At 39.5% G+C, this 27,328-nt stretch overlaps 1 protein-coding gene and 1 long non-coding RNA gene across 3 annotated transcripts in view; one reads left to right on the top strand and one right to left on the bottom strand.

The window, feature by feature from the left end:
- Positions 1-27,328, bottom strand: part of PRKAR2A (protein kinase cAMP-dependent type II regulatory subunit alpha) — a 53,220-nt gene that overhangs the window by 19,384 nt on the left and 6,508 nt on the right. Inside the window, exons 1-4 of one of the 2 annotated variants that reach the window (XM_015293315.4) lie at positions 19,683-21,270; positions 14,625-14,660; positions 1,740-1,792; positions 185-268 (exon numbers count right to left, since the gene is read on the bottom strand). In XM_015293315.4, coding sequence (XP_015148801.2) covers positions 185-268; positions 1,740-1,792; positions 14,625-14,660; positions 19,683-19,713 — 204 coding nt within the window. In that variant the 5' untranslated portion in view covers positions 19,714-21,270. Of the gene's footprint in view, positions 1-184; positions 269-1,739; positions 1,793-14,624; positions 14,661-19,682; positions 21,271-27,328 lie in introns of those variants that run through there. The other variant, XM_003642006.6, reaches the window with a different exon arrangement.
- On the top strand, positions 19,900-26,660 carry LOC107056898. The gene is made up of 3 exons (XR_003077411.3): positions 19,900-20,127; positions 20,769-20,875; positions 24,677-26,660. It is a non-coding gene; the product is annotated as an uncharacterized LOC107056898 (long non-coding RNA).

Here is a 27,328-nt window from a genome sequence, read left to right as displayed (position 1 = left end):
TAACTGGCAGTCTGACCTGCTTATTTGTATTGTTCATTGATGGCAATCTCTAAACACATGCCCCAAGCCAGTCTGCATGTAATTAAAGATTCATGAACGATCACAATGCAAAAACTGTGCCTGGACTGTAAGATCAAACTACAAAACAGCAATTCATATTCAGATTTCCTTCAACTAATATTACCTGATCTAGATTTTTGAAGAGCAGGATATCTTTACATGCCTCCTGCAGTCTGCATCGCTGTTCATCAGTTTTTGGATGAACTATCTTTAAAACAAAGTAAAAATAAATAAATGAACTGTCACAACTGCAAAGAAATATTACAAATTAAACCTTCACTTCAGAACGAAAACACAAACACCATTTCAGGTATCATTGTATACAGTTCCTTCCTATTGTTTGCACAAGCAGTATTTACATACAAATATATAATACAAGATAAGGTGAAAGAAAACGAAAGAAAAACCCATAAGAAATATATTATGCTGACAATTAACACATGCACAATAAAAGTAGAGAGAAACAAGAAAGAAAAGGATGCCTTTTCTTTTTCCCTCCCTTCTAACCCAGCCACAGATACGGTCAGGGCTTGGGAACCTAGAAGAAAAAGTCAAGTTTTCTTTCTAAACTCTGCCTATCTTAGTTCCAACACCCTCACTGTTGGCAATCCAGAGCATTTACAAAATGTATGAGACGTGTCTCTCTGACCACATAATAATAGAACTTACCTAAGAAACTTTTTTACACCAAGATGTATTTCAGCTCAAAGATTTATTTACACTTCTTTTCGGTTATAATTCCTTCATCAGGTTTATGTGCTTTTGGTGGAATTATGACAGAGGGTTCTGAAAAGCAGTGATGACAGCAGGCTTTTCTAAGAACCCCTTGTCCAAATTGGAGTTTTACTTTTTTTTTTTTTTAAGAAAACTTGTTTGTACAGGATGGAATAAATGTAGCCTCGTTTAAAAAGAATAACTGGGTGGCCAGATACACTCCATTGTTTTTTTTTTTTTTTTCTTTTTGTAGAATCTCACGGATCAATTATATTTTCTTTTAAGAGAAATTAAATTAGACCTAGATTTCCATTGCAGAATTGTAAGCAGCTCTGAGTTGGAATCTGGAAATGTGACAGCAGAGTCCCTAGAGAAAAACCCTGACCCTCACCAGCCGGGCTACAGGATTTCCTCACATAAAACATCTCTGAAGCAATACACTAACAGTATTTGGGCTTGAAATTCCTAGAAATTCCCACCTTCCAAATCGAATAGAACAACAGGTGGCCAGCATCTCAAAACATTTCAACAAAGTATTTCTCCTACCCAGGGTGAACCGCTCTGACAAGGAAGGCGGTGTAAAGCATGTATGGAATTTTAAGCAGCCACAAAGGAACAGCTGTCCTTGAGCTTAACTAATTCCCCACAACAGCACTAGTGCTTCAGGAATCGCCTCAGCAAGTATTCAGAATAACAACAAAAGGAAAATGCCCATACTTTCAGAGACGGTACACATAAGCAGAGCTCTCATGTCCTCTGAAATAAAATCATACTAAAGCAACAATAAGTAAGTGCATGGGACAAAGTGGCACTAAGTTTCAGAGCAACACTGCTTCGTCAGTGACAGCATAGCTCATAACCTCTCTGAATGAAATGCACAAGTGGTGAGGAAAAATCTGACACACAGACATCTGCTTGTCAAACCGCAGAAAGAACCATGCATGATGCAATTCATTCATTCTTACCCTCTGCTCCGTGTCTTCTTCCTCTTCGTCTGGATTGAAAGCCTCAGCACAAACTGGAAAAAGGTGCGAATTAGGGAAAGAATATCAGACAAATCAAGTTTAAATTAATTTCCCCCAGATTTATTATCTGCATTTTCCTACGGGAAAAAGATGCACTTTTTTCTTATGCTGTGGTAGCATCAGAGACTTAAATCCTATCTGTTCTCAGAGCAGGCACACCATGGCTGGTCTCAAATTCTCACATAAGAGGTCTGTAACGTGCCTAGAAGGTAATGTTGCCTGATGAGTACTCCAATACATGCACACAGGTTTCCTTTCCATCCTTACTGAAGCATAAAGATCACTATTCAGATTAATTTACAGACACACATCAAAAAAGCAGGGTGAAAAATACTGCAATATACCCCATTCTCTGCAGAACAACACATATAGCAAAACTCAGAAAAAGGAGTGCAGGAGGCATGTAGCACTCTACCTCAAGTGCAATTTGTACTTACCTACTTTTTTTTTTTAATGCAGAGAAATCATAATTATGTAAATTACCTTGTAAATGAATGCAGCTTGACTGTGACTATGAAAAATAGTGGTTAGTCCACCCCTCCCACAGGCTCCCATATCTTACTACATTTGAATCAACAGAATATCAAATTCTGATATGAAAAGGACAATGAAAAGGACAATGAAAAGGACAATGAAAAATACCAGGTGATTTTTCTTTTTTAAAGGCCAAGAAGGTATGTGTGATTTACACATCCCAGTGCTTAGGAACAAGGCTCCTGCAAACCAGCCACTGACACTACAGGATAAACTGGGGGAGATGCAGTGATAATGATTCTAAAATTTCAAATTATTTTTGTCCATTTCTATTACTTCAGAAAAGGCTCACCTTCACAGTTATTACACAGCTTTACAATATCAAACGCATTCTCCTTTGGCCAACAAAAGCCTAGGCCCCTAGTTCAGATTTTGTTATTAACTCATGGGCATTTGCTGCTCTTAGGTGTCAAAGAAAACCTTACATTCTCACTACCTGCAGAGATAAAGTGAGTCTTCTTTTCATCTGTCCTGCTCTTGCTCTAATAAGGACAGCCTCACTTCTGAGGCCATACAGCACTTGTAAGATTTTACAAGGAAACGCTGACAGCATTTTTCTTTGCACCTTACCCAGCATCCTGACAATACTGAACCCTTGGCAGAATGCCCAGCTCACTGCATTGACATGTAACAACTGAATGGACTTAGCATAAACAAAAGTAAGTAGACTTGAAAAGAAAAAAAAAAAAAGGCCTCAAATTTAGCAACTTGCAAATAATTTGAAAATCTATACACATCTACTGACCTCATCACCAGATTTTAAAAAAAGGCTGCAAGGTTACCATAATTTGCTAGAAAAGGCCTGCACCTTTTAGGCAGCAAAAGAAAAAAAAAAGCAAGTCTTTTCTAGCAGATTACATTTTGATTCCTTTCTTTTTCCTGGATACAAACAGACTGGAATGCAATACAAGCACTGCATTTATTGCACCACAATGTAAAACCCCAATTATGTAATCATCAGCTATGTTAAGAGTACTTACTGTTCATACAATAAAGCCCTGTTTTCTGTGCTCAAACAGCGCTGTTTCTCTGCTCTTCTGATTGTAAAGAGCTCCTGTAACTACCCCATGGAAGTTAATTTCAGGGCTCCCAAAAGTTAGCAGTTTGCAAATGGCAGCAGACAGCCTCAGTGGAAAGCTATCTGATCTTTCACCTTGGCTGAGCAAAAATATACTTGCTCTGCTATTATCTACATGTGTCTGAATTAACACCTTAACTATCGCAGTGTCCCAGTGAAACAGGTACTCAAAGACAAGCTCACTGCCATCAAAAGAAGCAGCAGCACCTTTTCAGACTCACCAAAGCACCAATTGGAAGGACCTCTTTCCAGAGGTCACCCAGCCCAAAGCAGCCCTACAGGGGAGCTGCCTTCAATTCCAGACCAGGCTGACCTGGGAAGCTCCCTGGGTACAAACTCCACAGCTCACTGGCTTCCCAGTTGCAGCACTGCACTGCTCTCCCAGGAAAAAAGCTTTTCTTTATCTGTAACCTAAATCATACAAATATCTTGAAATAAGTGATGTCTGAACTCATACCTTTCCTGTGTAAGACTTTTCAGCACAGCTCTGCCCTCAAGCAAATGCCAAGTATGATTATGATATGTATGTATATGATGTATGAATATGATGTATGTATATGTATGTGATGTATGAATATGATGTGATTACATATTTCCAACAGCACAGCTGTATCAGCATAGACATAGTTCATGCAGACCAAGTGCCTTTCCAAAACTACCCACAGAAACACAGCTTTGAAACAGAATAGAAGTTTTCAATTTTTAGAAGCATTAAGATACATATTTTTTTAAATCAAGCTTTCATCCTAACATCTACATTTTTTTTCTCTGCTTGTGCAGCTTCTACAGCTAGTTTAGCTTTCTCCTCATACAGCACCTTCTTTGGCTTTCAAGGAGGCACATCTGTTAACGCTGCTGAAGGCTCAGATCTATATTCTGTTATGCAGGTGACAGCATCTGAAAGCAAGAATGATTTTTCTGGCTGCAGCAGTGACGTATGCTGTGAATGGCAGAGGTGGGGGGAAACGAGGCAGGGAGAGAATTAAAAGTCGCAAGAGAAGATTGCCACTACAAACACTTTGCTCATGTAAGCCTGAATCAATCCCAAGATATCGTTCTGCGAAGTACGTTTTGTCAAGATCAAAGCCCTTACACTCCATGCAAATTTCAGAATACTTCAGCTCTCGTAAGCAAAGTGTTTGTGTGAAACACACCAACCTCACAGCTGCGGCATCGCTGTTACTCTTCTGTGCTTATTAAATCACAGAACGGCTTGGGTTGAAAGGGACCCCAAGGATCACCAAGTTCCAACCCCCCTGGCCACAGGCAGGGCCACCAACCTTAGGATGCATTACTTCCAGTCAGTCCTACAGGATCCATCACTAAAAACCCACCCAGAGCAGCATACGTAGAGCAACTTTTCCAGCTATTCATTCAGATCAGTAATCTCACACAATGTTTAAGGCTGTGTTCTTTGCCTCAGAGCCTGGCAAAGCTCCAACTGTTTCTGTCCCTCAGGGGATGATGTACAGCCCCTCCTGTGAGGATACGCAGCTGGAGAGGTGACCACTTCCAGGGCCTTCTCACTCAGCTGAGTTGCTAAAGCAGGCACTTCCAAAATGATGTAGCAGAGATGAACTTGGGAAGCTCAGACAGAACCTACACAAGGGTCTTCAACAGCGCGCAATATAATTTGCTGTACGTAGGGAAACAGATTAAAGTTTCCCCTCATTTTTGTTTCTGTATAGATCAGAATTTTTTGGTTTAGAAATCACACTTTACTTCCTGAGTTAAAGCTCTCACCATGTCACAGAGAGCAACAGACTCATCCCTAATGCTCCAGGAGTCAAAGCCAAGACACAGCTTGGAGTGACTGGGATGTACAGAGCCAACTCCCCCTCAGATCTGTCAGATCCTGACACAAACCATTCAAACACAGCACTATCTGCATGACCATATGTGTCAAATGAAATGTAAAAAATTTTGTTTGAGAAATATTTAGAAATAATTTAGGTGGCAAAGGAAAAAAAGAATCATTGTTCAGTTCTGGGAAGATTTAATTTACAATTATAAAAGTAAAATAAAATCTACTCAATTCTTCACAGGCAGAATTGTTCTGTTTCTTTCAAGATACAAAATACAGTTAATTTAAGGGAAGAGAAGGTAAAAATGTTTATCTGACTCCACCAAAACATTGCTTAATTCCATAATCCAACTTGAAAATACCCATTCCCACTATGCACATTTAATGTGTGGGTTTTGTTTATTTCGTTTTCCTTTACAGGAAATCCAACTCTACATTCACATATACCTTTTCTCCCAAGATGCCTAAGTACAGGCAGTGTAATAAGCTCTTTAAAATGAAAGCACCTATTTCATACGCACATTTGTTTTATATATTCTGAATGAGTTTCCCAAATATTTTTCTTAAATTCATCTGGATCAGTAAAAATGTGTTTTTAACTCCTTATCTAAAAGGCTTTATCATCAGACCAGGCACTGATCTGCTTTGGACCCGGCAGCAAAAGGTGAGTCTGCATGAAAAACAAGAACAGCAAAAAGCCTTCTATCATGGCAACGAGTTTAAAAGAAGAAAGCTTTTCATGTGGCAGCATCAAAGGAGTTCATAGCTCTGACACAGGAACAATCAAACCCAAAATATTATCCCTTAGGTCTTAAACAATGTAATTGTTACTTCTGTTTCCTTTAATACATTTGAACAAAATCTCTGAAGGGCAGCAGAGTATTTCAGACTTCAGCACTGTGTGTGGTGCAGTGCAAGAATTTCAAGAGAAGCATGCTTTATTCTTGCAAGTTAAGGAATCAGAAGACTGAAATGGATAAACACTCTGCTGACCTTGTTCGGGCCTTCTAAGAGAGCCTTACCGATGAGATAGTCACCCATAAAAAAAGGCCTCCTGGAAAACATGATGCTACTACTATTTCAGAGCACCCAGCTTCACAATTGTGCAAGTAAGCCTTCTGCTTTAATGATCTTCCCTGTTTCAGCCAGTTACATGTATCTCAACTCATTTCTGAATGCTTTACTTGATGCAGGGAAAACAAGAAACTAAACACCAAAAATGCCTATGGGCCCAACAGACTCTACAATACTTTGTATCTCAGTTAAAAACTGAACATGGAGATTGATTGTTTTACATTTAGGTTACATTAAAACACTACAAGTTCCAATAAATGGCCCATGTACATCCATCAAAAAAAGAAAAAGCGTGCATCATAGAGGCTTTTAGTTGTAAAGAGTAGATAGGAGAGAATCTAGCTGAGGAACAAAAAAGAAGTGTTTTTCCATTCTAGAAATAAGAGCTTCTCTTTCAACTTCCAGACCAACCAAAACCTTTTCTGGTTTTATACTTGCAAACCTGATACATGAACTGCTAAGTCTGCAATGCAGCACTTCGTATTTTAAAAGAAACACCAGGATCTTAGGTAAAGTGCACCAAAGTGCTGCATACTAGAGGAGAACAGGTATTTAGCAATGAGAATTACCCTCATCTTCCTGGCACCTATTGGGAAAGAGAAGTGATGTCAGCGTGTCAGAAGGCATTTCAGAAATCAATGGCTTAGCAACTTCAAAATGATTTTTAAGGATTTACAGACGATGTCCAAATAGATGAAAAATCCCATTACCCTTACAGGAATAAATATTGCCTTGCTCACCTGTAATGATGCGAACAATCTAAAACGCACATGGTTTTGACACAAAAGGTCTGTGTGCAGTTACAAGAGGGGAGGTCCCTGTGCTTTGTGGTGCCTGCACCCTGTCCAAGCATGCATGCAAACCAGAGAATGCAAAAAACTACTGTTCAGTTCACTGGGGGGAAAGCAAAAAAAAACCCACACCAAAACCTACAGCTGTAACAGCAGCTACCATCGCTTCCGTCACTATGGAGCAGCTCTGGTGATTGCAAGTAATTGGGAATGCACAACTGTGTGATGTGATGCAATTCCCTTTAGGATGAGCCAAATCCCAACCTTAGTGGCTCACTGAACAAATGGATTTCATTTACAGGAAATCCACAATTGAGTTAGTCTGGCAGAAGGCTAAAGGTAGGCAGAACTTCGCCAGTTAAAAGCTGCACACCTCATTTATAAGCAATTAGCTCCTTCTTTTCCCAACACAGATTAGTGAATTTAAGACTTAACTCCATTTTGTACCAAAATCCAGAGGTATGGGAAACACACACACAAATACGCTGATCTGAATTAGCTATGTGCTTCAGGCAGCCAAATACCTACGCATAAGCAATCTCCCACAGTCAAGTCTTGATTTCTTAAGACTCTCTTTAAATGAAACCGCTACAAAAGCAGTCAGGGGACTTCCAAACTGGGACCGGCTTTAAGCACAGTATATTCCCTGTGGTTTTCAGCATGCTGATCTCTGAAGCTTTGCATTATTTCGAGTATGTTCAGTCTCACTGAGGTCTTCTGGAGCTAAAAATGACAGAGAAGCTTCTGAAAACACAGAGAACACCCTTTCATATTTCCATCAGATACAGTGTTGTTTCATTTATTAACGAGAAGAATGCAAATCTCATTTAACTCCTGAGGTCACTCCAAACATACACATCACAGCATCGCGTTTTGCACTAAGAAGAAAACTTCCTTTGTGTGACACACATTTTGACATTTCCTCCAGCGTTCTGCTTTCCATTTGCTGTGCACAACGAGACTGGGAATGCTTCAATTTGTGCTTTAATTCAAATGATAAAACACAACTTGTGTTCTACAAAAAAAGAGAAAAGCAACCTCTGTATGGAATCTGTGTGATCCCTATCACAACCCATCAAAAAGGTGACAGTGAAGTCACACAGAATTCAGCTGAAGGCTGAGATTCTCAGAAGTACTTCTATATTTCAGTACATAGACTAGCATTTAAGTAACCTTTCAATGAAAGATACAGAACAGGATTTACATATGTGCTTAATGATATTTAATGTAACAGAATTAATCATGTACACCTTTTGCCGTCGGAATACTCTGAAAAATAAATCCTTGGTTGAATAATTAAACTGCTTATTAAATGTGCATAGTTATGACAATCTCTGGACTAATAAAGAGGACTAATTTGAATTAAAATATATTGGCTTCAGATGGACCAACTATAATCACTATGCAACACTCTAAGAATGATCAGTTATTTAGAAACATTTAACAGAAAGAAAAACTGAATGAAATCCACTCTGCTGTAGCACTACTTACTCACCTATACCTGAATTGTGGATCGGGTCAGATCAGGTGCGAACAGACACTGTACTTAAACCTTAAATATGGATGCTCATTAGGTGTGGTAATCCTTTGTGTCATTAACAAATATCTAGAAAACCACAACCAAAGTTATTCACAGCAGTGCGAGATCAGAGCCATTGTGAAGTCATGACTGCTAATTTCCAAAAATAAGCTTTTCATTACTCACTGAATGCCAATTACATGCCAAGAATTTTTAAACGTCCCAATACTGCAAACAGAAAACAGGCTTTTTTTTTTTTTAATGTTGAACAACTAATGATTCAAGCACTTTCTTACATGAGAGCACCCACACAATTTATCACCACTTTCATCTGTCATCCCACACACTTGGCTTTTGCTCATATCAACATTTTTCAAAATGAATTATTTTCATTCTAGTTATGATACCAGTTCTGCAACCATTAGGGCTAACAAAAAAATCCCAAACCATGAAACAGACATCAGGCTGTCAAAGAAGGAAAGCTGTTTATGCCATTTGTAAAAAAGTAAACTGAAAGACTTCTGAGTTGAAAAATTCATCACCTGCCTCAAAGCCTTTCAGCAGAAATCATTATGCTATCAGTTTTGTAATACGGTGAATAATCAATACAGGAATTCAAACCAGAATGTGATTTTGAAATCATCCTCTGATAACGACTAGTCTAGGAAGCAGAAAGCAAAGAGAAAGTTAGCCACACTCTCATCCTCCCCTGATGATATGAGGTGGTGAGATTTTATCGCTGAAGTAATAGCATCCTACAAGCAACAACACATTACATAAAAGGTATTTCCTCTTGCTTTCTTGCTTCATTGCTGTTATTTAGATATTCTTGTTTGCTGTTGTTTTTGTGAGGTTTTTTGTTTCTTTTTTAAACAGGATCCCTAAACTGCTTTGTTTTGTTTTAACTGAACACTAACATGATGCAAGGCAATAATTAATATAAAATAATTAATATAAAAGCTTTCTCAGAAAATTATTTTTAGAGCCATCATTTCAAAAGGATAAAAGTTACTCAAAACATTTTACTATGCATAATATTATCATATCCTGACATCTCAACTTGCCAGGGTGTGAAGAAAATGCTGTATCACATTGCAAAGCCCAGAGAGATATCAGACTTAAACAACATATCTACTGTATGAGATGACTGCTCATCTTTGGTAGCAGACTGAAAAATGAACAGAATTGAAGGAAGAGTCCCCCAATGTCAAAATGGAGAAGAAATGCTGAGTTTGAAGCATCAGCTAACATGTAGGTCTCTTATGAAAGTTCACCTTGTGAGGAACAAAAGTCAAGAACTGTTACAGGGCCTCAATTTACACGACTGACAGATAAAATTATACCTACACCTTGTAAGAACACCATGTTAAAATGTTACACGAAGATGAAAAATCCCTACCATTGTCCCATGTTGCTAGAAAGCAGAAGAGAAATTTCAAACACTCATTCCAAACGCAATATTTGCTGGGGATACAGGGCAATCCTAAGGCCGCCACCAGATCCTTTGAATATTAATGACTAATACTGAGTGACAGCTGCTTATACAATTACCACATTGATAAAAGCATTTACATAAGAATTAATGTAGATAATTTCTATCACAAAGTGCAGTAATTCCAAGTGTTCAACACAAAATCTTTATTCGTTACTAAGCACTTTGCTATGGTTCCCAGCAATAACACTGTACATAATAAAATAAGAGAATGCTTCCTTCACATGAAGACCAATAAAGGCACTTGAATCGAGGAATTACACCAAGCAGCGTTGATTTTTCAAATGAAAGGAAATGAATTTTAGATATCTCTGGACAGGGATACAAAAGAAACAGTAATGTACATACACATACACACACTTGCTGAAACGCGCTCTGACTGCTCATAAGTAGTAGTAAGACAAAGCTAAAAGACTTCACACTGATTACAAGCAGAACTATGATTCTATTTCATCATTTCTTTATTCATGAAAGCACTAGGAATGGGCTGAGTTGCAAACTCAGAATGCCTTGCAATCACACAGAGACAAGTTGTGACCTTGAGACAGTAACACAACCTGAGCTTTGCTCAAGAGATGTCCACAGCTGCTAACTGTGCCCTTTTGTTAAAATCCCAGCTCACTCTGAAATACTGCCATGTAATTCAAAAAGGATGTTTCAGTTTCTAGTAAACCCCATAGAAGTAAAAACTAAAAACATACCAAAAAGGAATTTAAACGTGTTTCAAGAACACCAAATACGGACTTAAAAATCACAAGATGTATTTGAAATTAGAAAACTTTTGAGCTAAAACTGTGGTAGAGAAATTCTACAAACAGCACAAACTGAAAACTGCAGGTTTTTGGATTGACCATGGAGCAGAAGGAGATAACTCTCCTCCCTCAGCGAGGCTTATGAGGACTGAACAGCCTTCTCTGCTTAGTGCAGTGTTTCTCAACTTATTTCTCCCTTTAAAAAGGCAGCAAGCACACAGATAAGAGCTGGAAGATGAAGGGAGCCTGGGCACGGCACCAAGAAACAACATCTGCTCAGAGACCTTCAAAAGCGACCTGGACATGGCCCTGGACAGCCTGTTCTGAGTGGCCTTGCTCAAGCAGAGACTTGCTGGACCAGGTGACCTCTAGAGCTTCCTTTCAACCTAATTCTGTGAAACAGTAACAACCCAGTTTAAAACTTCTCCTTAACATCAAAGATGGTGAATTTTCGCAAGAGTTTTGTCAACAATTTTTTAATACTGAAAAACTAGTGTAACCTAAGAAAACATAACCCTCTCCTGTTCCATGGAATCCCAGAAGAGGGAAGATGGTCCAGTCCAATCGCACCACTCAAAGTAGGGTCCACTAAAAAGGTTGCTCAGGACTGGGCCCACGTGGCTACCGAGTATCTCCGAGGATGGGAACTCCACCATCTGTACAGAAGACTGCTCCTTGTTGACCCATGCAAAGCCTCCCACTGCCTTCCAACACTGCACATTAGGAAGGACCACTCCTGAGCCTGGAGGAGCTTGAAACAGTAAGATGCTAAGATATGACACTTATTAGAAGGGCACAAGTAAAATTCTGTCATTGCTCTTCAGCAGGAATCATTCAGAACCTTAAAAGCATGCACTCCTCCTCAGGAGAAACACTGCACTTTTTTTTTTTTTAAATAAACCATGAATTTCCTAACTTGGTTTCACAAATCTCAGATTTTTTATTGGCCATACGCAGTAAAACAGGACTCAGTAACTTTTAAACAAAATTATCCTTTCTAAATATAAACATTTATACAGCAGTTTTATCTTCAGAAAGGGCTTAGCACACAATTCCACTGACAGCAAATTTGATCCTCCTCACTTCCCTGAGTTTCTGCAGTCCCTGCTGAAGGCACTAACCAAAGCAACTCCTGTCCATTTCAATTACATCTTATATTAACATGAAAATAGTTACAGATTCTGACAGCCACGTTGTTTCGTTGGCATACGAAGATCAGAGAAAGAACTAGATTCCCTAGATTGTATGATTTAATTATTCTACTTACACAGTTCTTGAATGTAGAAACTGCAATCTCATTCCAATCCCACGTGGACTGGAAGTAGACTGAGGAGGGAATACATGCATATGCAATGGAGACAAACTACAGCAGGTCACTTGGATAGAATGAAATCAGAAAACAGATGAAAATCTGTCACAGGTCTATAGCATGGGTGTCATTTTGTCAGATTTTTTTCTTAATCCTGTGAGGAAGTCAGCAAGTCTGCTGGAGAGTGGGTGTTTTGTGGAATGAATGTAAGGTGCCTAGAAATGGCAATATAGAAATCTAGCAAATAAGTTTACTTTTTTGAAAGACGTCAAAACTAAAAGAAGAGGAGAAACGATGCCCAACTGAGACTGAAGTAGGCGTGACACTCTTCATTCCAAAAACAGTTACCTTTCATTCATATACTGTTAGTAGCAAATTCTCCTCAATTTCACACATCAATTAGAAGGACCATTATCATACATATCATACAGTAGGACTAATCACAGTGTTCTCTTTTCCCTTCAATTACCCCTTGTGATAGGAGGGGTCACTGATGTCTCCCACCTCCCCCACCCAGCCTGTCTCTTTCACTATAGACAGGGACCTCACTAATAAAAAAAAGTTTGAGAGGAGCCCCTACGCTTGGAAAAAAAAAAAAAATAAATCAAGAAATGTAATCAAATCATGCAAGAATGAATTTTAACACAATCCTGCTCTCAGGCTGTCCAAACCAAGCCTGGGCAGACTGAGTAAGTGGGCAAGTGGTGTAACATGAGTTGCTCAGACTTGGCTAGTTCACTTACAGCAGCTGCAAGATGAGTGTTATACTGGGCAACTAGCACCACAGCCTTTTGCAGCCCATAGTTAGAAGATCTTAAAATTGGGGATGTTGGTGATGATTGTTTTGTTGTTTTCATGGTTTTTGTTTTGTTTTTTTAATTTCTACAAAGGCACTGATTATTATTTTCTAAATAGAAGATTGTTTTTAATCAAGTCAGTCAACCAGCTTGTATACAAATTAGCACTGACAGACACACTGCTTGTGGTTTGTGTGCCTGCCATGGAACCTCAATGTTTTGTGGCCAAACATGCTATCCACAAGTAACAAATTCATTATATTAGCTCTAGGGGAACACTGAGCTCTCATTTCTTTCTCCCTCCTAGCACTTCCAGGAAAAGGCTGTTTCTTTGCAAAAGAGCACTGCTTTACCACTCTGCACATCTATGAATTGCACCAACATGATTAGATAAGCCCCCTTTTCCCAGGATGACCCTCCTTCACAGCCTATGGAGTTTTTCACTCCCCAGCCATGGCCACCTGCTCTGCAAGCTGAACCTCTGACCAGCACACAAAGCTATTCTTCTCTGGTCAAGAAGTAACCAGGATTCCCTGCAGAGCCTTTTCAGCTGCCAAAGCACCTGGAAGAGTTTAATACCAAGCAAGCCACCACTCTCTCTCCCTCCACATTGGCCTAGGAGATAAATAACTAGCAACAATAGCAGAAAAAAAATGAGTGCAAGTAAGCAGAATCATCTCCATCAATCAATCCGCGTGGTCTCAGCACTACAGGGTGGGAAAGAAACAATGGCATGTGAAACTGAGTTATCATATATGGGATATGAAAGCGATATCATGATTTAATGGTTAATGATTTAAAAAAAAATACAGAGAAATAAAATCCACTGTTCTTATGGAGAAAAATAGTATCATCACAGTAATTTAAGTGTAAAAGGTTTGCCTGACCTTCCAAATAGCTTACCTTTTCTCAAGCAGTTATACTAACCCTGATGTTCTAGAAGTATTTTACTGAAGTACTGCATAAGCCAGAATTGAGTAAACTCACCTGCTCTAAGTTTTCAAAACAAGCACTAATAAACCTCCTGACCAAATCCCACCCGTGTGTTAGAGAATTTGTATTTTGAGTAAGTCTTCAAGAATGACAACTAAGTATTTACAATAATTAAAGCAGCATTTGCCATTGGAATCAAGTACCCGAAGAACTCCTGGTTTAGGTCTTTAATAACTAAACACCTAAATGAAAATTCACTAATTAGCAAGGTTTTTTCCTTTCTGAAGCTTCTCTGCAGTTTGCAAATCAATACAAGCTGATTTTAAAGCTCTGCTGCATGTGTCAAAACACAAAGAACTACAAGCACAATTGCTTATCTCTATTTCCACAGCTGTTTCCAGTTTGGAGCAGCAGGAATAAATAAGTCCATCTTCCACAGTTTTACATATCCTTGGAATTTGCATTAGTACCCCACGTAATTATGGGCACTTGGTTATCTCCAGGCAGCTAATCATAGCTGTCTAGGGTTAATCACTCCAAATTTCCAATAAAGTAGTCTAAAAGAGAATCTATAACTACAACATACATGTTAAAGATATTTTATGTGAAATAAAAATACCACAAGCAGCATATAAATAAAATAGCAATAAAGAGAAAAGATCATTTTAAATATAATTCTTTCAGTTAAATAAACATTTCAAAGCTTGGTCAGAGACATAAAATTCTGAACAGGAAATCATACCTGATACTCTTCTGTTGTATCGGTTAATGACTGGAGCTGCAAAATAAGCAAAACAAAATTAAAAATGCTATTTATTAAGAATTCAAAGTCATCATCTTGAAAAATGATAGTGCATTTTTACTACAGAAATCCCATACAAATATTTCTTAAAAACAAATAAAAATGCTTTAATATAAAGCTTTTGTCCACCTACTTGCCAGCAAGTACATATTTAGCTAAAATACCTTCAGAAGGCCATCACAGATAGAGCTAGATGATCTTTAAGTTCTCTTCCAACCCAACCCATCCATGGTTCTAAGATCCAAGAGAAATACTAATTTCAAAACAAAATGCCATACTCATGGTAAGAACACCTCATCTAGGTCACAATAGTTCCAATTAAATGATTAACGAGTCTCACCTCCTGATGTGAGTACTTTTAGCACAAAGTTTTCCAGCCAAATTCAGTTTGCCACAAGTAATGACTAACCCAACTTAAAATGCACCATGACATTTTGTTGTAGCAATGCAAAAATTAAGAACATGAATAAACATCTGTTGATGTCTAAGCTTATAGAAGCATGTAAAGATACAATTTATCCCTACTGACTTGCAAAAACAAAACCAAATTACATCACCTACAAAACAGAATCCAGTTATCTTCATGAGCTGTAACATATGAGTTTCCTGACTACTGATTAAATCTTCAATGAGACTTCTTGTTAGCTTAGACTGATTCAAGCACAATTATCTTTCTTTTCTACCTTTTGACCACGCTCATTTCTTACCCATGGCTAAGAGCATTTAACATTGTTGAAAGGAATGACAGAGTTACAGAAAGCTCTGACATACTTTGGGTTCCACCGAGAAAAAGCACTTTCCAAAGACTACAGCTTCTTATAGAACACTGGTTATTTTATCTCAGAGCAGGGATTAGTGTCATCGACACAGCACCAAGTACTCCACCGCGTTGAAAACAAGCAAAAAAAACATAACCTTTTAAGGACAGTAAAGAGAGCACTATTATTCTGCCTCCACAAAGCACTTAAGATTAAATCGATAGTTTGCTTTTCCTCACACCTGTGACAGTTTAAACATGTATAAACTTTCAGGATCACTTATATACGTTGTCAGATGATGACTATTCCTATGCTAAGGAGCTAAAAACATGACATTTCCTACTACCGAAGATTACCTTTTCTTTTATTCTGGCTTACCAGGGAAAAGCTCTTTGTCTATGACTCCTTCTAGTGCTGCACAGACAGCACACGGCCGCTCCCAGGGAACAATCATGCTCTGGCAGGGAGCAGCCCGGCACTGAGGGGTGCTGAGAGCACAGCTCATGAGGGTCCCACTGCAGCGACGCTGGGCTGCAGGCAGATCCCACCAAACTAGATGGGACGGCAGGGACCATCACATCACAGTGAGCCCAGCCTATATGGACATAGTTCCTACACTAAACATAAAAGGGCATCTAATTTAAAGCGTAACTCATAAAGTTAAAGCACATTCATGAGTTGCTAACTGTAACCTCTGATACCAAGGCAGCCTGCAGAGCACGCATCTTCCTACACACAAACACAGAATGAAGCACACCAACCCTCAGTAAAGCTGCTGCCTACAACAAAAAACAAAAAATGTTACTTTGAAAAAAAAAGAAACAATTCATCTTATTTGCATCCACATTTAGAATACCCAACAGCACACCAACGGCTGCGTATCAGGTCAGTTACACGTTAATTGAAGGAATCAGAACAATGAAAAGAGGTTGCTAAGAGAGGACTGTATTGTAACTCTCTCTAGGTCTGAACCTCATGCAGCAGCATTAAAGCTCACCATCACAGAATCACCACACATCTCCTATCTTTGGCACAGGGCTCATTTTTGCTTGTGCTGCGGCAGCCAAGACACACTAATTGGGGAAACACAACAAGAACTGCAGCAAATTAAACTGTTGTACCAGAAGAAACCAGAACAGCCCCATTTCCTCCCTGGCAACCGATGGCAAGTGACATCAACAGCGGAAAGCACCAAGCTGTGCGCTCGCATCCCCTGCTTCTGCCAGAGCAGACTTTGGCCAGCAACAGCCCCCAACTGCTGTAGGAGACAGCAGAAACCTCTGCCGAAGACACACATGTTTCTCAGACTGACCTGAAGCACAGACTTCATTGAGCACGGGAGAGGAACACTGCAGGCAGTTTCACTGATGGAAAAAAATCCAAGTCTCTGGCTGTGGGATTCTTTTTATTTATAGTTTTAATTGCTAGAGCCAGTAAGTTCTCTAACTTAAATCAAATACTGATTTAATAAGTATTCATCAACTTTGTACTGGTATCACTTAACCTGACTCACATTTTCCTTTTCCTGCACTAAGGAAAACCTTAGTAGTGAGTGTTCATTCACATATAGGGACATCAGATCTGTTTACATACAAGGAAGAAATAATGCTATGAGGTCACCCAGTAAGAAATGCTTTTGAAATTGGTGAGCTACCTTCAAACAGCCAATTCTGAAAAATCAGCAACACACATTTGCTAATAAAAGACTACAATTTTTCTTCCTGAAAGGTGTATCCCTCCATTTATTTAATAAATTGATATGAATCGTTTGCATAAATAAATCAATGTCAAACGTTCTGTATGTCAAAGCCACAAACACGATTTATATCAATAGCAAAAAGCCCTATTGCCACACAGCTGTAATACTGCTTCTTAGTGGCTCCATCTCTCACTCAAAAATTAGGGACATAAAACCTCAGACAGGCTGGTATTCAGTACTGCTGGAACCACTGGGGTAGTTACTTGGGGTTTGGTCTTGATTTTTTTATATTTATATTTTTGTAAAGTGGAAAAAAAAATAGGGAATTCTCCAACATTCCTCAGTTTGTTTGGTGCTGAGATTTCCTTCCAGCCACCTGACAGTGAAGCCTGGTGAGCCATGCCTGAGCTACGTCAGCTGTGAGCATTGCTGAAGGCAGGTGTGAACACTCAGCCCCATATGTGAAAAAGTACACAGATATTACCTGCTTTTACCCTTGTTCTAAAAACCAAAGCAACAGTTACAGTATTTGGATAAACAACTGACAATAAAACTGTTCTTCAACTTTACAAAACAGATGTAAGAGAATTAACCCGAACCCTACAATGCGTAGAATCCCACCCTTGCTGGTGCGCTGAAAAGTGACTGGCAAAGAAGAGCAGCAAGCTTCTTACAAGCTGCATTACCACAGTAATAGAGTGAGACATTTGTCTGCACTATTTACAAACTCTGTGAGGTTACAGAAAGCACTAAAGCTTGAGTAGCACAGACAAATGACAACAGCCATCCTCCAGCTACTGCTATCCTCTTCATCCATGTACTAAGAACATAACATTCCTACAGAAAGGATAAATCAAACTCCAAGACCTGCTCAGGGTCACAGGAAAAAAATTCAGGGACAAAGGAAGAACTGGCATTCCAGGCATGCAGAGTACGAGAGGTTACCATGATGTATTCGACACCTTAAATGAAAACACTGCTCCTATTCCAAAAGGACTTTGCTTTTTACCAGGATCTGTGAATGCCTCCCTAATTACAACTGGGGAAAAAATGCACACCGATTGCTTCTGATAGTGGTTATAATTTAGAGAGGCAGACTAAGTAAAGTTTTGTGTGCACAGAAAATTCATTTCCCTTATCACAGATCTCCCAGGCACCAGCCTAACCAACTCAGCTCTCTGTTGAAAGTTCCCTCGTGAAAGATGGAGCAAAGTTTAGAGGGGTCGCGTGAATTCAGTAGAAGAGCTCCCCAAGTCCTAACAGCACAGGCACATAGCACAAGCAGGAACAGAACAGCCATCACTTCCAGAGCACTGCCCCATCAAATAATGGGGCAAAATCATCCTGTGTGAACAAAGAAAAACTGAACGCAAACTGCTCTTATTTAACAAACCACTGAAGATCATGCAAACAACAGGCGAGCTGCCACTACAAACTATTAAAGCTTAAATACCAGAAGTAGAGCGAAGCATAAATCTGAGGTGTGACTGTCTGTATGGAATGCTGTATCAAGTTACGATAAGGAAGTGCTAGGCTACAGCTGTCAGGCTTTCCCTACACACCAAGATGTTAATGGACTTACATGAATATGAACCATCACTGCTGTGAGAAAAATGAAAGATTCAAGCATCAACATTTAAGGCTATCTAGTAATTAAATCAGTGTGCTATAAAAGAATCAAGACTTTCACCATCAGATATGCAATCAGACTGTAATAAATGCTAATCTAAACAAGTTTGTCAACAACTACAAGGCAGTTCTCTGTGATCAGTACTAATACAAAAACAAAGTATCCACACACATACTCTTGGCCTTTCTGTAAGATGCTTTTATATGTATTAAGTTGGAAAACAATCACAAAATTGCATTAATATTAAACAGTTCAATAAAACATTGGCATCAATTCTTCTTCAGTCCTAGTGTTTAAAAATAGAACTCAGGAAGAGATAAAACATAAAACCAAAGTAGCACCATATCACGGCCTCCAGTTTAATTGATTTTTTTAATCTAGAATTAAAAATTACTGACACAAAATGGAAGTATTTATTGACTGCTTCTAAAGGAAAAAGCTGAACCAACAAGCAAGGCAGCTTTGTCAGTTAAAAAAAGATGTTTCACAAAGTTATTAAAGCTGCTCTGCGATTCTGGATTGGTTGTTTTATTTAAGAAAGAAGAAGAAAATATGATGTACTGTGGAATGGGCAGACTTTAAATAGCTGACATACAGAAAAGCCATAAGTCTTGACTCCGAAGAAATCAGGGGAAACCTCTGGTTATAACATCTTAGAAACCACTACTAAAAGGTTTTTGTTTGTCTTTTTACATCAAAGACATTTTTAGAAAAAGAATATACCACTATTCCAGCATTCTCATTTCATGACTGAATGCACTGTGGTGTATGGTATGATTTTGGTTATGCTTATCAGCAGATATTAATTCAATACCAAGAAGGACCACGCTCCTGCTGTGCAATGAGCCCTGCGCTCACAATTCAGGAGTTAACACAGCCTAACTGAAGCCCAAGTACAGGAGAACAAATACCTATCGAGCAGCACTCCGCATTATCTGACATTGCAATGGCGTGACCCACACAGCCCTCTCCTATTTCCTGCTGACGTGTGTCAGACCTAGCCAAACACCATACTTCGTTGCTTCTGGCGTTGATTTTTATGAGCGCGATCTACATCACAAAGACCAAACAGGTCACAATGATGCGTGCATTTGCTTTACAGAAAAGGGGTTAGACAAATTCCCAGTGCTAAGGTGTGATCTCAGGTGAAAGGATGCATTCGTGGTGATTAGAGATATAACAGTATATCAATACTGTGACAGAACTGTCAGGGTCTGAAATGAAAGGTGGGTTTTTTTTCAAAAACTATGAAGTTCCACACTGCACAGAAAAGGAAGGGTGCTGCAAAGAAGGAGGAGACACGAGCAGAGATGTCAGCTCTCCCAAGTACTACTGGAAGACACAAGGCCCTGGAAGGTACAGCAAGGCCAGGCACAGTAAGACAGTGAGGTTACTGCTGAGTGAAAATGGGAAGTTTAACCTTGCTGCTAAAGCCAAAGTAAAGAGAAAAGCATTTCAGAAATATGAAAATAAAAGGAGCCATATTAATAGTAGTAAGAAAAAATTAAGAGGCAGAATGCTGCGAGGCTTACAAAGCAAGCATTAAATCTATGATGAGAAGTAGAAGAATAGAAAACAATTTGGAGGCAAGCTGTATAAAGATTCTTTGTCAAGAAAAAACTAGAAAAGGTTAAAAAATTGAGATTGCAGAGTAACACAAACATAGCAATGAGACTAACTGCAAGCCTCCTTGGAAGACATGCCTCAGACAAGACAAGATACCTGAATCTTATCAGCTCTGGTACCTCGCAACACTTCCCTCAGTAAGAAACCCAGGCAGCACAGCGCAGTGCCTCCAGGCAGTGGCAAAGGAAGGGCAGTCTCTTCTCCTCCCTTCCCAGCTCCCTGAGCTCTGTTACCCTACCAGCCCTGCTTTAGGCTTCACCTCTCTACTTAACAGACTCTCACACAACAGAAATGGTAGAAAAGATACGTAATAATAACGCAACGTGAATAACGCCAAACTCAGCTGTGATCACTTGTTTTTGCATTTTCAGAAACCTGGAAGTTCCACCATTATCCTGAACACATCATATGATTGTGAAAACTGTAACAACAGCAAGGGTGCACTGAAGCCTCTCCATTTCAAAGCACCACGGCCAAGGTGGGCACACGCTGCTGCAGCAAGGACACCGTGCTGAGGCTGGAAGCCTCCTCATAAAGGCAGGCCAATGGCTGCGGGAAACACCAGCCAGGCAATAACTGCCACAGCCAAACAGTGCAAATTCACACCTGGGGAAAAATCTGCATTGAAGTAGTACAGCTAAAGAAGAAAATGCTATCGCCGCTATGAGCTTTGTGTTTATGCAGCCTCGGGTAAAAGCTGTTTTAAAATTACATTCGAGGAGGGCAGGAGACAGGCCTTCACAACTACGTTAGTACCACCAGTGAGTTGAGGCACAGAACTCAGTTGAGGACAGCACTCAGCCCCAGCACTGCCTTTTCTCTCCCTCCTCTGCACAGCCACCACTCCCTCCTCGTGCTCCCGCATTCTGCCTGGGAGGATGAAATGACACCAGGAGGAGGAAAGCTGTAGCTCCCACTCACACAGAAACCCTTCTGCTCTGTTTCAAAACCCACACCTTAGGCTGCTGTTTCCCAGACTTTTAACATACTCCTGCTACCAAAATTTTACTTCACATTTCAAGGTCCATCACGGAATAGTAGTAAATAATGAGCCCACGCACGTTCACAGGTGGATTGCTATTTCCTGAAAGCTAACTTTGGTTTTGCAATACGTTACAACGCTGAGGATGTTCTTGGCACTCTTTTGTTCCAGGTTATACACTATTCCTTCCTTTCAATATTAATCTTTCCTAATACACCTCAGGTGACATCTTCAAATCCCAATTAAACACACCCAGAAACTTCTGCACAGTCTCTGTCAACAAAACTCCCAAAAATCACATTCTACATTTCAATTATTATCCATTGCCACATATCTGTCTTTCAGACATGGGAATATTTTAAGACAGAGCAAATGTTGCACCCATTCCTAATGCTTTTCTAGGTACATTTAGCATTTAAGACAACTTCAGTTAAACATAATGCTGTATTTTTATTTGGGTCTATAAAGAAGAATTCATTTCCTCTTATATGCAAAGAAAGATGATGATGATACACAGATATCTTTGTGATTTACCAGTGAAAGTGTGGGGGGGTGTTTGATGGCCTCTGTTTTCACTAGAAAGCCAGCCTTAATTTTACATTCACTGCATTGTATTTTAAAAGAGATTCCATCTGCTCTGTCTGTAGCACACATTAATATTCAGAAGACATCTGCAATGTGCAGACCAAGCTTTTAATTGGAATCGTGTCACAGCTACCATCACACAACACAGAATGTAAATGTTGGATATCTGCACTTGGCAGCCGCTTGGCAGCCTTGTTATAAAGTCCTACTGAGACTGACAGAGCCTTTAAATAATGTGGTATTGGGGCATAAAAAGGTATCTTGAAAAATCAAATATTTACTACTGTGATACAGTTTTACAACGCCATCCATACCTAGCGTAGTTCACTAGCACCTTCAACTCCTTGTAAGCAAAATGTCTTTCCTAGTCAGTCAAGTTTCAGAGAGCCAACAAACTGATACAAGTTCTTCAAACCGTTTGTTACAAGCAGTAATTAAGCAAATCTCATTTGTACCTATAGGACAAAGAAAACTGAACTTTGGTGCAACTTCATTGTGTAGTCAGGCTAGAAGCACTTACATAATCTAAAACTCTAGCACTGCTAAGCATGCAGGAGCACCTAAACAAAAATGCAATTAACAACTATGCTCAGTGATTTAAGACACTTCCTTATAATGTCAGACAAATTATTCTGGAATGAACAATGTAATTACCTTTTCAACAGGAAGTTAATAGCAACTTCACTTGCTTCAAATCCTTGCCAAGCCACGGTACTATGAACTCACATTTTCACCATCACCTACATATTTTCAGCTTGTTCCCTTCTGTGACAGTTTCTAACAAACAGGGCAGCAGCCAGCCACCTATAGAGAAAAACGTATATATACAGACACACACATCTGCCCAATATCAGCAATTAGCTGATCTGCTGGCAAACGAATCTTACCAGTAGGTAAATGGGAAATAGGAATGCTAAGAAAAGCAACATTTGCTTTTTACGCAATACACATTTTAATGGGAATTTCTCTTACAGTCTTTGCTATAGATTTGTCAAAAATGTTTATTATGATACTGTGATAATCTCAAGATCATCACTTGTTAAGATATAGATATGTCACCACAAAAACAATTATACAAATAAAGGCAACGTAAGAACAGGAAATCATTGTGATCCCACTGCTCCAACTCTAATGCTCTTCTCTGGCCGCCTAATTGGCTTAATGGATACTGCTTAACGACTGCGCAGCTTCCAACACAAATACGTGACCTACACCAGCAGAAGGGCACTTGTTTGTGCTCAGGGCATACTTACACAGCCAGACTTGAGCCCACGCTCACACTCTGCCACACCTTGCACATCCACCACCATTGCAGAACACGTTATCACAGAAGTGCAACAATCACAATCAGACAACAGAGTTGTCCCTGAGCGCAGTCCCAAACCTGAGCACACATCCAGCCAACAGACAACCAATGATTGCATCAATGCTTCAAAACAATTTCAGTGCAAAGAAAAAAAGCATTAGACTTAGCATTTCTTCAGTGGTCTGCTCATGTTTGCACTTGAACAGAAAAGAAGAATTAATGTGGGCAACCATAGATGAGAGGCAGCATAGAAAGCTTTTCCTTTTGCCTCTTCACTATTTACCATCTCAGAAAAAACAGACTGCAGTCACTCGCAGTCAGGTACTGTATGCCATGTGACAGACAGAAAGAAGCAACTGTAAAAAAAAAAAAAAAGAACTTCTACAGAAGTAGGCAACTCAAAGAAAAATGTGGTAGAGAGAAGATGTGAATGTAAGCAGAAACAACCAGCAACAGAGACAGGGCATGGTGTTTTGTATGCCTAGCATGGTTGTTACACAGCTGTACTTGTCAGGTCAACCAGAGCTCAGGATCAGGTTAATTATAGCTCCATAGGTAGTAGGATTTAAGAACAGCATCCTATAGCTAAAAAAAGAAGGCATGTAAAAGCCCATGGCTCTTTGGTTGGGTCACTTCTAATTTCATTACCAATTCCTATTGCCATTACTGATTTGAGTGATAAATATAGCATGTTTTTACATAAGACAAAGCTGGAATGAATTGTACAGTCATCTGATCTGATCTGTATAAAAGAGCAAGAGGAATTTCAATTAGTAACACCAGCATCAAGCGTGACTTCAGGCTGATTCAGAGCTTAATCTCACACATCCATGTTTAAATCAGGACATAAGACGACTTGTATACGCTAGGCACAAACACGCTAACTTAATGGTATCCTGGACTGCATTAGGCAAAGTACTGTCAGCAGGTTGAGGGAAGCGATGGTTCCTCTCTGCCCAGCCCTGGTAAGGCCACACGTGGAGGAGTACCAGTACTCAACAGCACAAGAGACAAGGACACAAAGTACTGGAGACAGCCTGACAAAAGGCCACAAAGATGACAAGAGACTGGAGCAGCTCTGCTACCAGCAATGGTGAAAGGCAGCATAATATATAAAATCTTCTTTAAAGAAGTTAATGATCATCCACGTTCTGGACTAAGTTCAGTGCATTATCTGCCCTCTTAGCCGATGTCAGAAAATGCATCTACTGATGAACTGTGACAGCCTGTGGATTCTTCCCCAAGTCACTGTTCTCTAGGATTTAGGACTCCATCCTGCAAACATAACCACCACTGAAAAGTGTTCTAGCTGACAATGCTCCAGTTGTGATATACAAAATTATGAGCAAAAGTAACTTCTGCAGCATGCCTCAGAATAATGTATTTTGTACCCTTTTTTCTTTCAGACTTATGCTTCTAATGATACCACATGAAAAGTGAACAAAGCTTACTTAAAACACAGCTGAGCTGTGAAAAGGATAACCTCCACATAAGGAACTATTTTGATGGACAATCTCAGATTAAAACCAACATTTAAAAAAAAGCCAACAACAAAACACACTTCCAGTAACTGCACCCTGTGTGCGTTCACAGGAAGATGACTTTGAAGAGAAGAGGAAGACTGAAGATGGCTTTGTCCTGTTTCCTAAAAAAGTAATGCATATGAAAAAAAGTACAAAAATAGTAAAAATCATTGTGTTCTTCCCAGCCCAGGAAAAACCCTCTTTTATGCTCAAGAATATTTCTAGTGCCTGCAAAGGGCACAATTTAGCACCTACCCCATCTTTAGTTTGCCAGTAACAATAAAGAAGCCCCTGACCAAAGCGTGCTGCAGCAGATGAGCTCATTCTTAGTGGCAGAACCTCTAGCATAAAGCTCCCCACAGTCACTGCTACAGATTGCTTCAAAACAAATCCTGCACCTTGCAGATCTCTGAACTACGAGCACTTAATAAAGTCTCCACGTGAAAGCTATGGAAAAATACATGACACAACACTTAAGAATCAAATAACTTAAAATGGCTTTGCAGGGATAAGGGATGCTCACACACAGTACAAGAAAAACTGAAGTCCATACAAACCTATCTGCTTATCATAGTTACACAAACTCAAGGACTATAACTGAAATCATAAAACTGTAGCTGGTGATATTTAACTTCTAAATGCTTGAGAGATGGAAGTAATATTATCACTTAGTTTTACTAAGTAGCAGTATTTTAAAACAAGAATACTTGTAGAATCTGCCTCCACCCTTCCCCAAAGAACAGCGAATGTTAATCTATGTTAATGAGCCATCTTTCATAAGTTATCACTGCGAAGTCTTTCAGTTCTACAAGTACTTATGAATTTGAATCAGACACACTGACAACATTAGATGATAAACTGTTTCAGGACCATTCCATTCAAAAGAAAAAAAAAAAGCAACTCAATCAGCTTTGGCTTCTCATTGCTGAGCTTTCCATCATACAGAGATACTCTCCACACCCACGACAACCTGAGACTGACCAGATCCTTACACTACAGCATGTCCTTGCAGGTGCAATTCTTCCTCAATGAGGATTATGGAGTGTTGCCACAGCAATGGTAGTGTTTACTAAATCTCCAAAAGGGAGAAAAACAAAAAACAAAAGAGCCACCACCATCAAATGTTTGTTTTCATTCTAAGATCTCTTCTTTGGAATATAGTTTTCTCAAAAGGAAGCAGAAAACAATATGCTACCCCAAGGGAGGAAGAGTCAAAATGGAAATGAAGAGCCATGGTGACATCCTGCTTTATAACACTGCTAATATACAATCACCATGAACAAGGATCTCAGCACTACAATTTACCCAAAAATCCGTAGGAAAAGGCTACAGAGAAGTTTTACAATCATCACCCAAAAAAACAGACTGTCCACCTCTCCACACAAACTCCATAAATGCTTTTAGAATGTTCTGCAAGAGAAACAGTACCTTAACGTTTGCAATCCTTCACTGCATACCACTCGGATTCACAGTACAGAAAGTTACCAATGGAAAAACATCATTTTACCAAAAGTACCTTTTCACCTCCAATTTGAAATCTCAACCCTTCTTTACAAAACAGTTTAGAAAGAATTTCTGAGGCAAACTGCTCAACTGTGCTGGAACAGCCCTTGCTCACGCAGCGCCTTGGAGCGCACTGCAGCAGCACCCAGAACAGTGCTGGGCTCCAGGCTCTGCAATATGACCTCAGAACTACACCTGCTGTCGTGCCCCTTGGAAGTTGAGTTCCTGCAGGCTCTGCACCATGTCAGAGAAGGAAAGCTGTTCTTCAGGACACTCTCAGGAAGTTCACAGGAAATAAAAGCAGCAGTAGCTTGAAATTTTTTTTAGCAAATTGAAACAAAAATAAAGATTTATGTACGTTTATCTTAAAAGCAGTGCCACAGACTGGATACCTGCAGTCCCTCCCACATGCCATCAAAGCAAGCTGTTTCTAGAGCTGCCTTTCCTCCTGGACGGAATTTCTAAGTCAACATTCAGAGCTGCATTCCTACTAGTCACTGTCTGCAAGCTCCACACAGAAAAAAAATGCCCCAGTATGGAAAAGGGTTGGAGTAAAACTGCTACTAATAGAATGCTGGGCTTCATTATATGACAGCTGATGTGTATTTATCAAATATAGACCAAATCCCAGAAGTATGAGAACTGCAAGGCAGCCTTTTCTCTACCTCTCCTCCAAGTATTCCGTCTGCTGAAGCACACAGAGAATACAATCACCAAAATTTGTACAATCTCACAAACAAAACAGAGATGAGCCCAAAGCAGCTGACTGGTTGTGCAATACATTTCTGGAGGTTCTTCTTAAAGTCTTTCTCAGGTCTTTAAAAAGAAAAAAAAATGTATTAAAAACATCTCACAAGCATAAAAATCAACACTTTGGTGCAATAGTCTTTTATACACTGAACTTTCATCCACAGTCAGATTTTTCAAGTTCTCCATTACTTTCTCAGCCATGTTTGTTATGCTTTACTGTTCTATATTACTGTGACGCATAAATATACCAGAAGTCTCCGCAGCACCTGAGTGCACTACATG

Source organism: Gallus gallus, chromosome 12, assembly GCF_016699485.2.
Source record: "Gallus gallus isolate bGalGal1 chromosome 12, bGalGal1.mat.broiler.GRCg7b, whole genome shotgun sequence".
In the NCBI taxonomy this organism is placed as follows: domain Eukaryota; kingdom Metazoa; phylum Chordata; class Aves; order Galliformes; family Phasianidae; genus Gallus; species Gallus gallus.
Note: the sequence above shows the minus strand (reverse complement) of the source record. Positions and strands in the feature narration are given on the sequence as shown.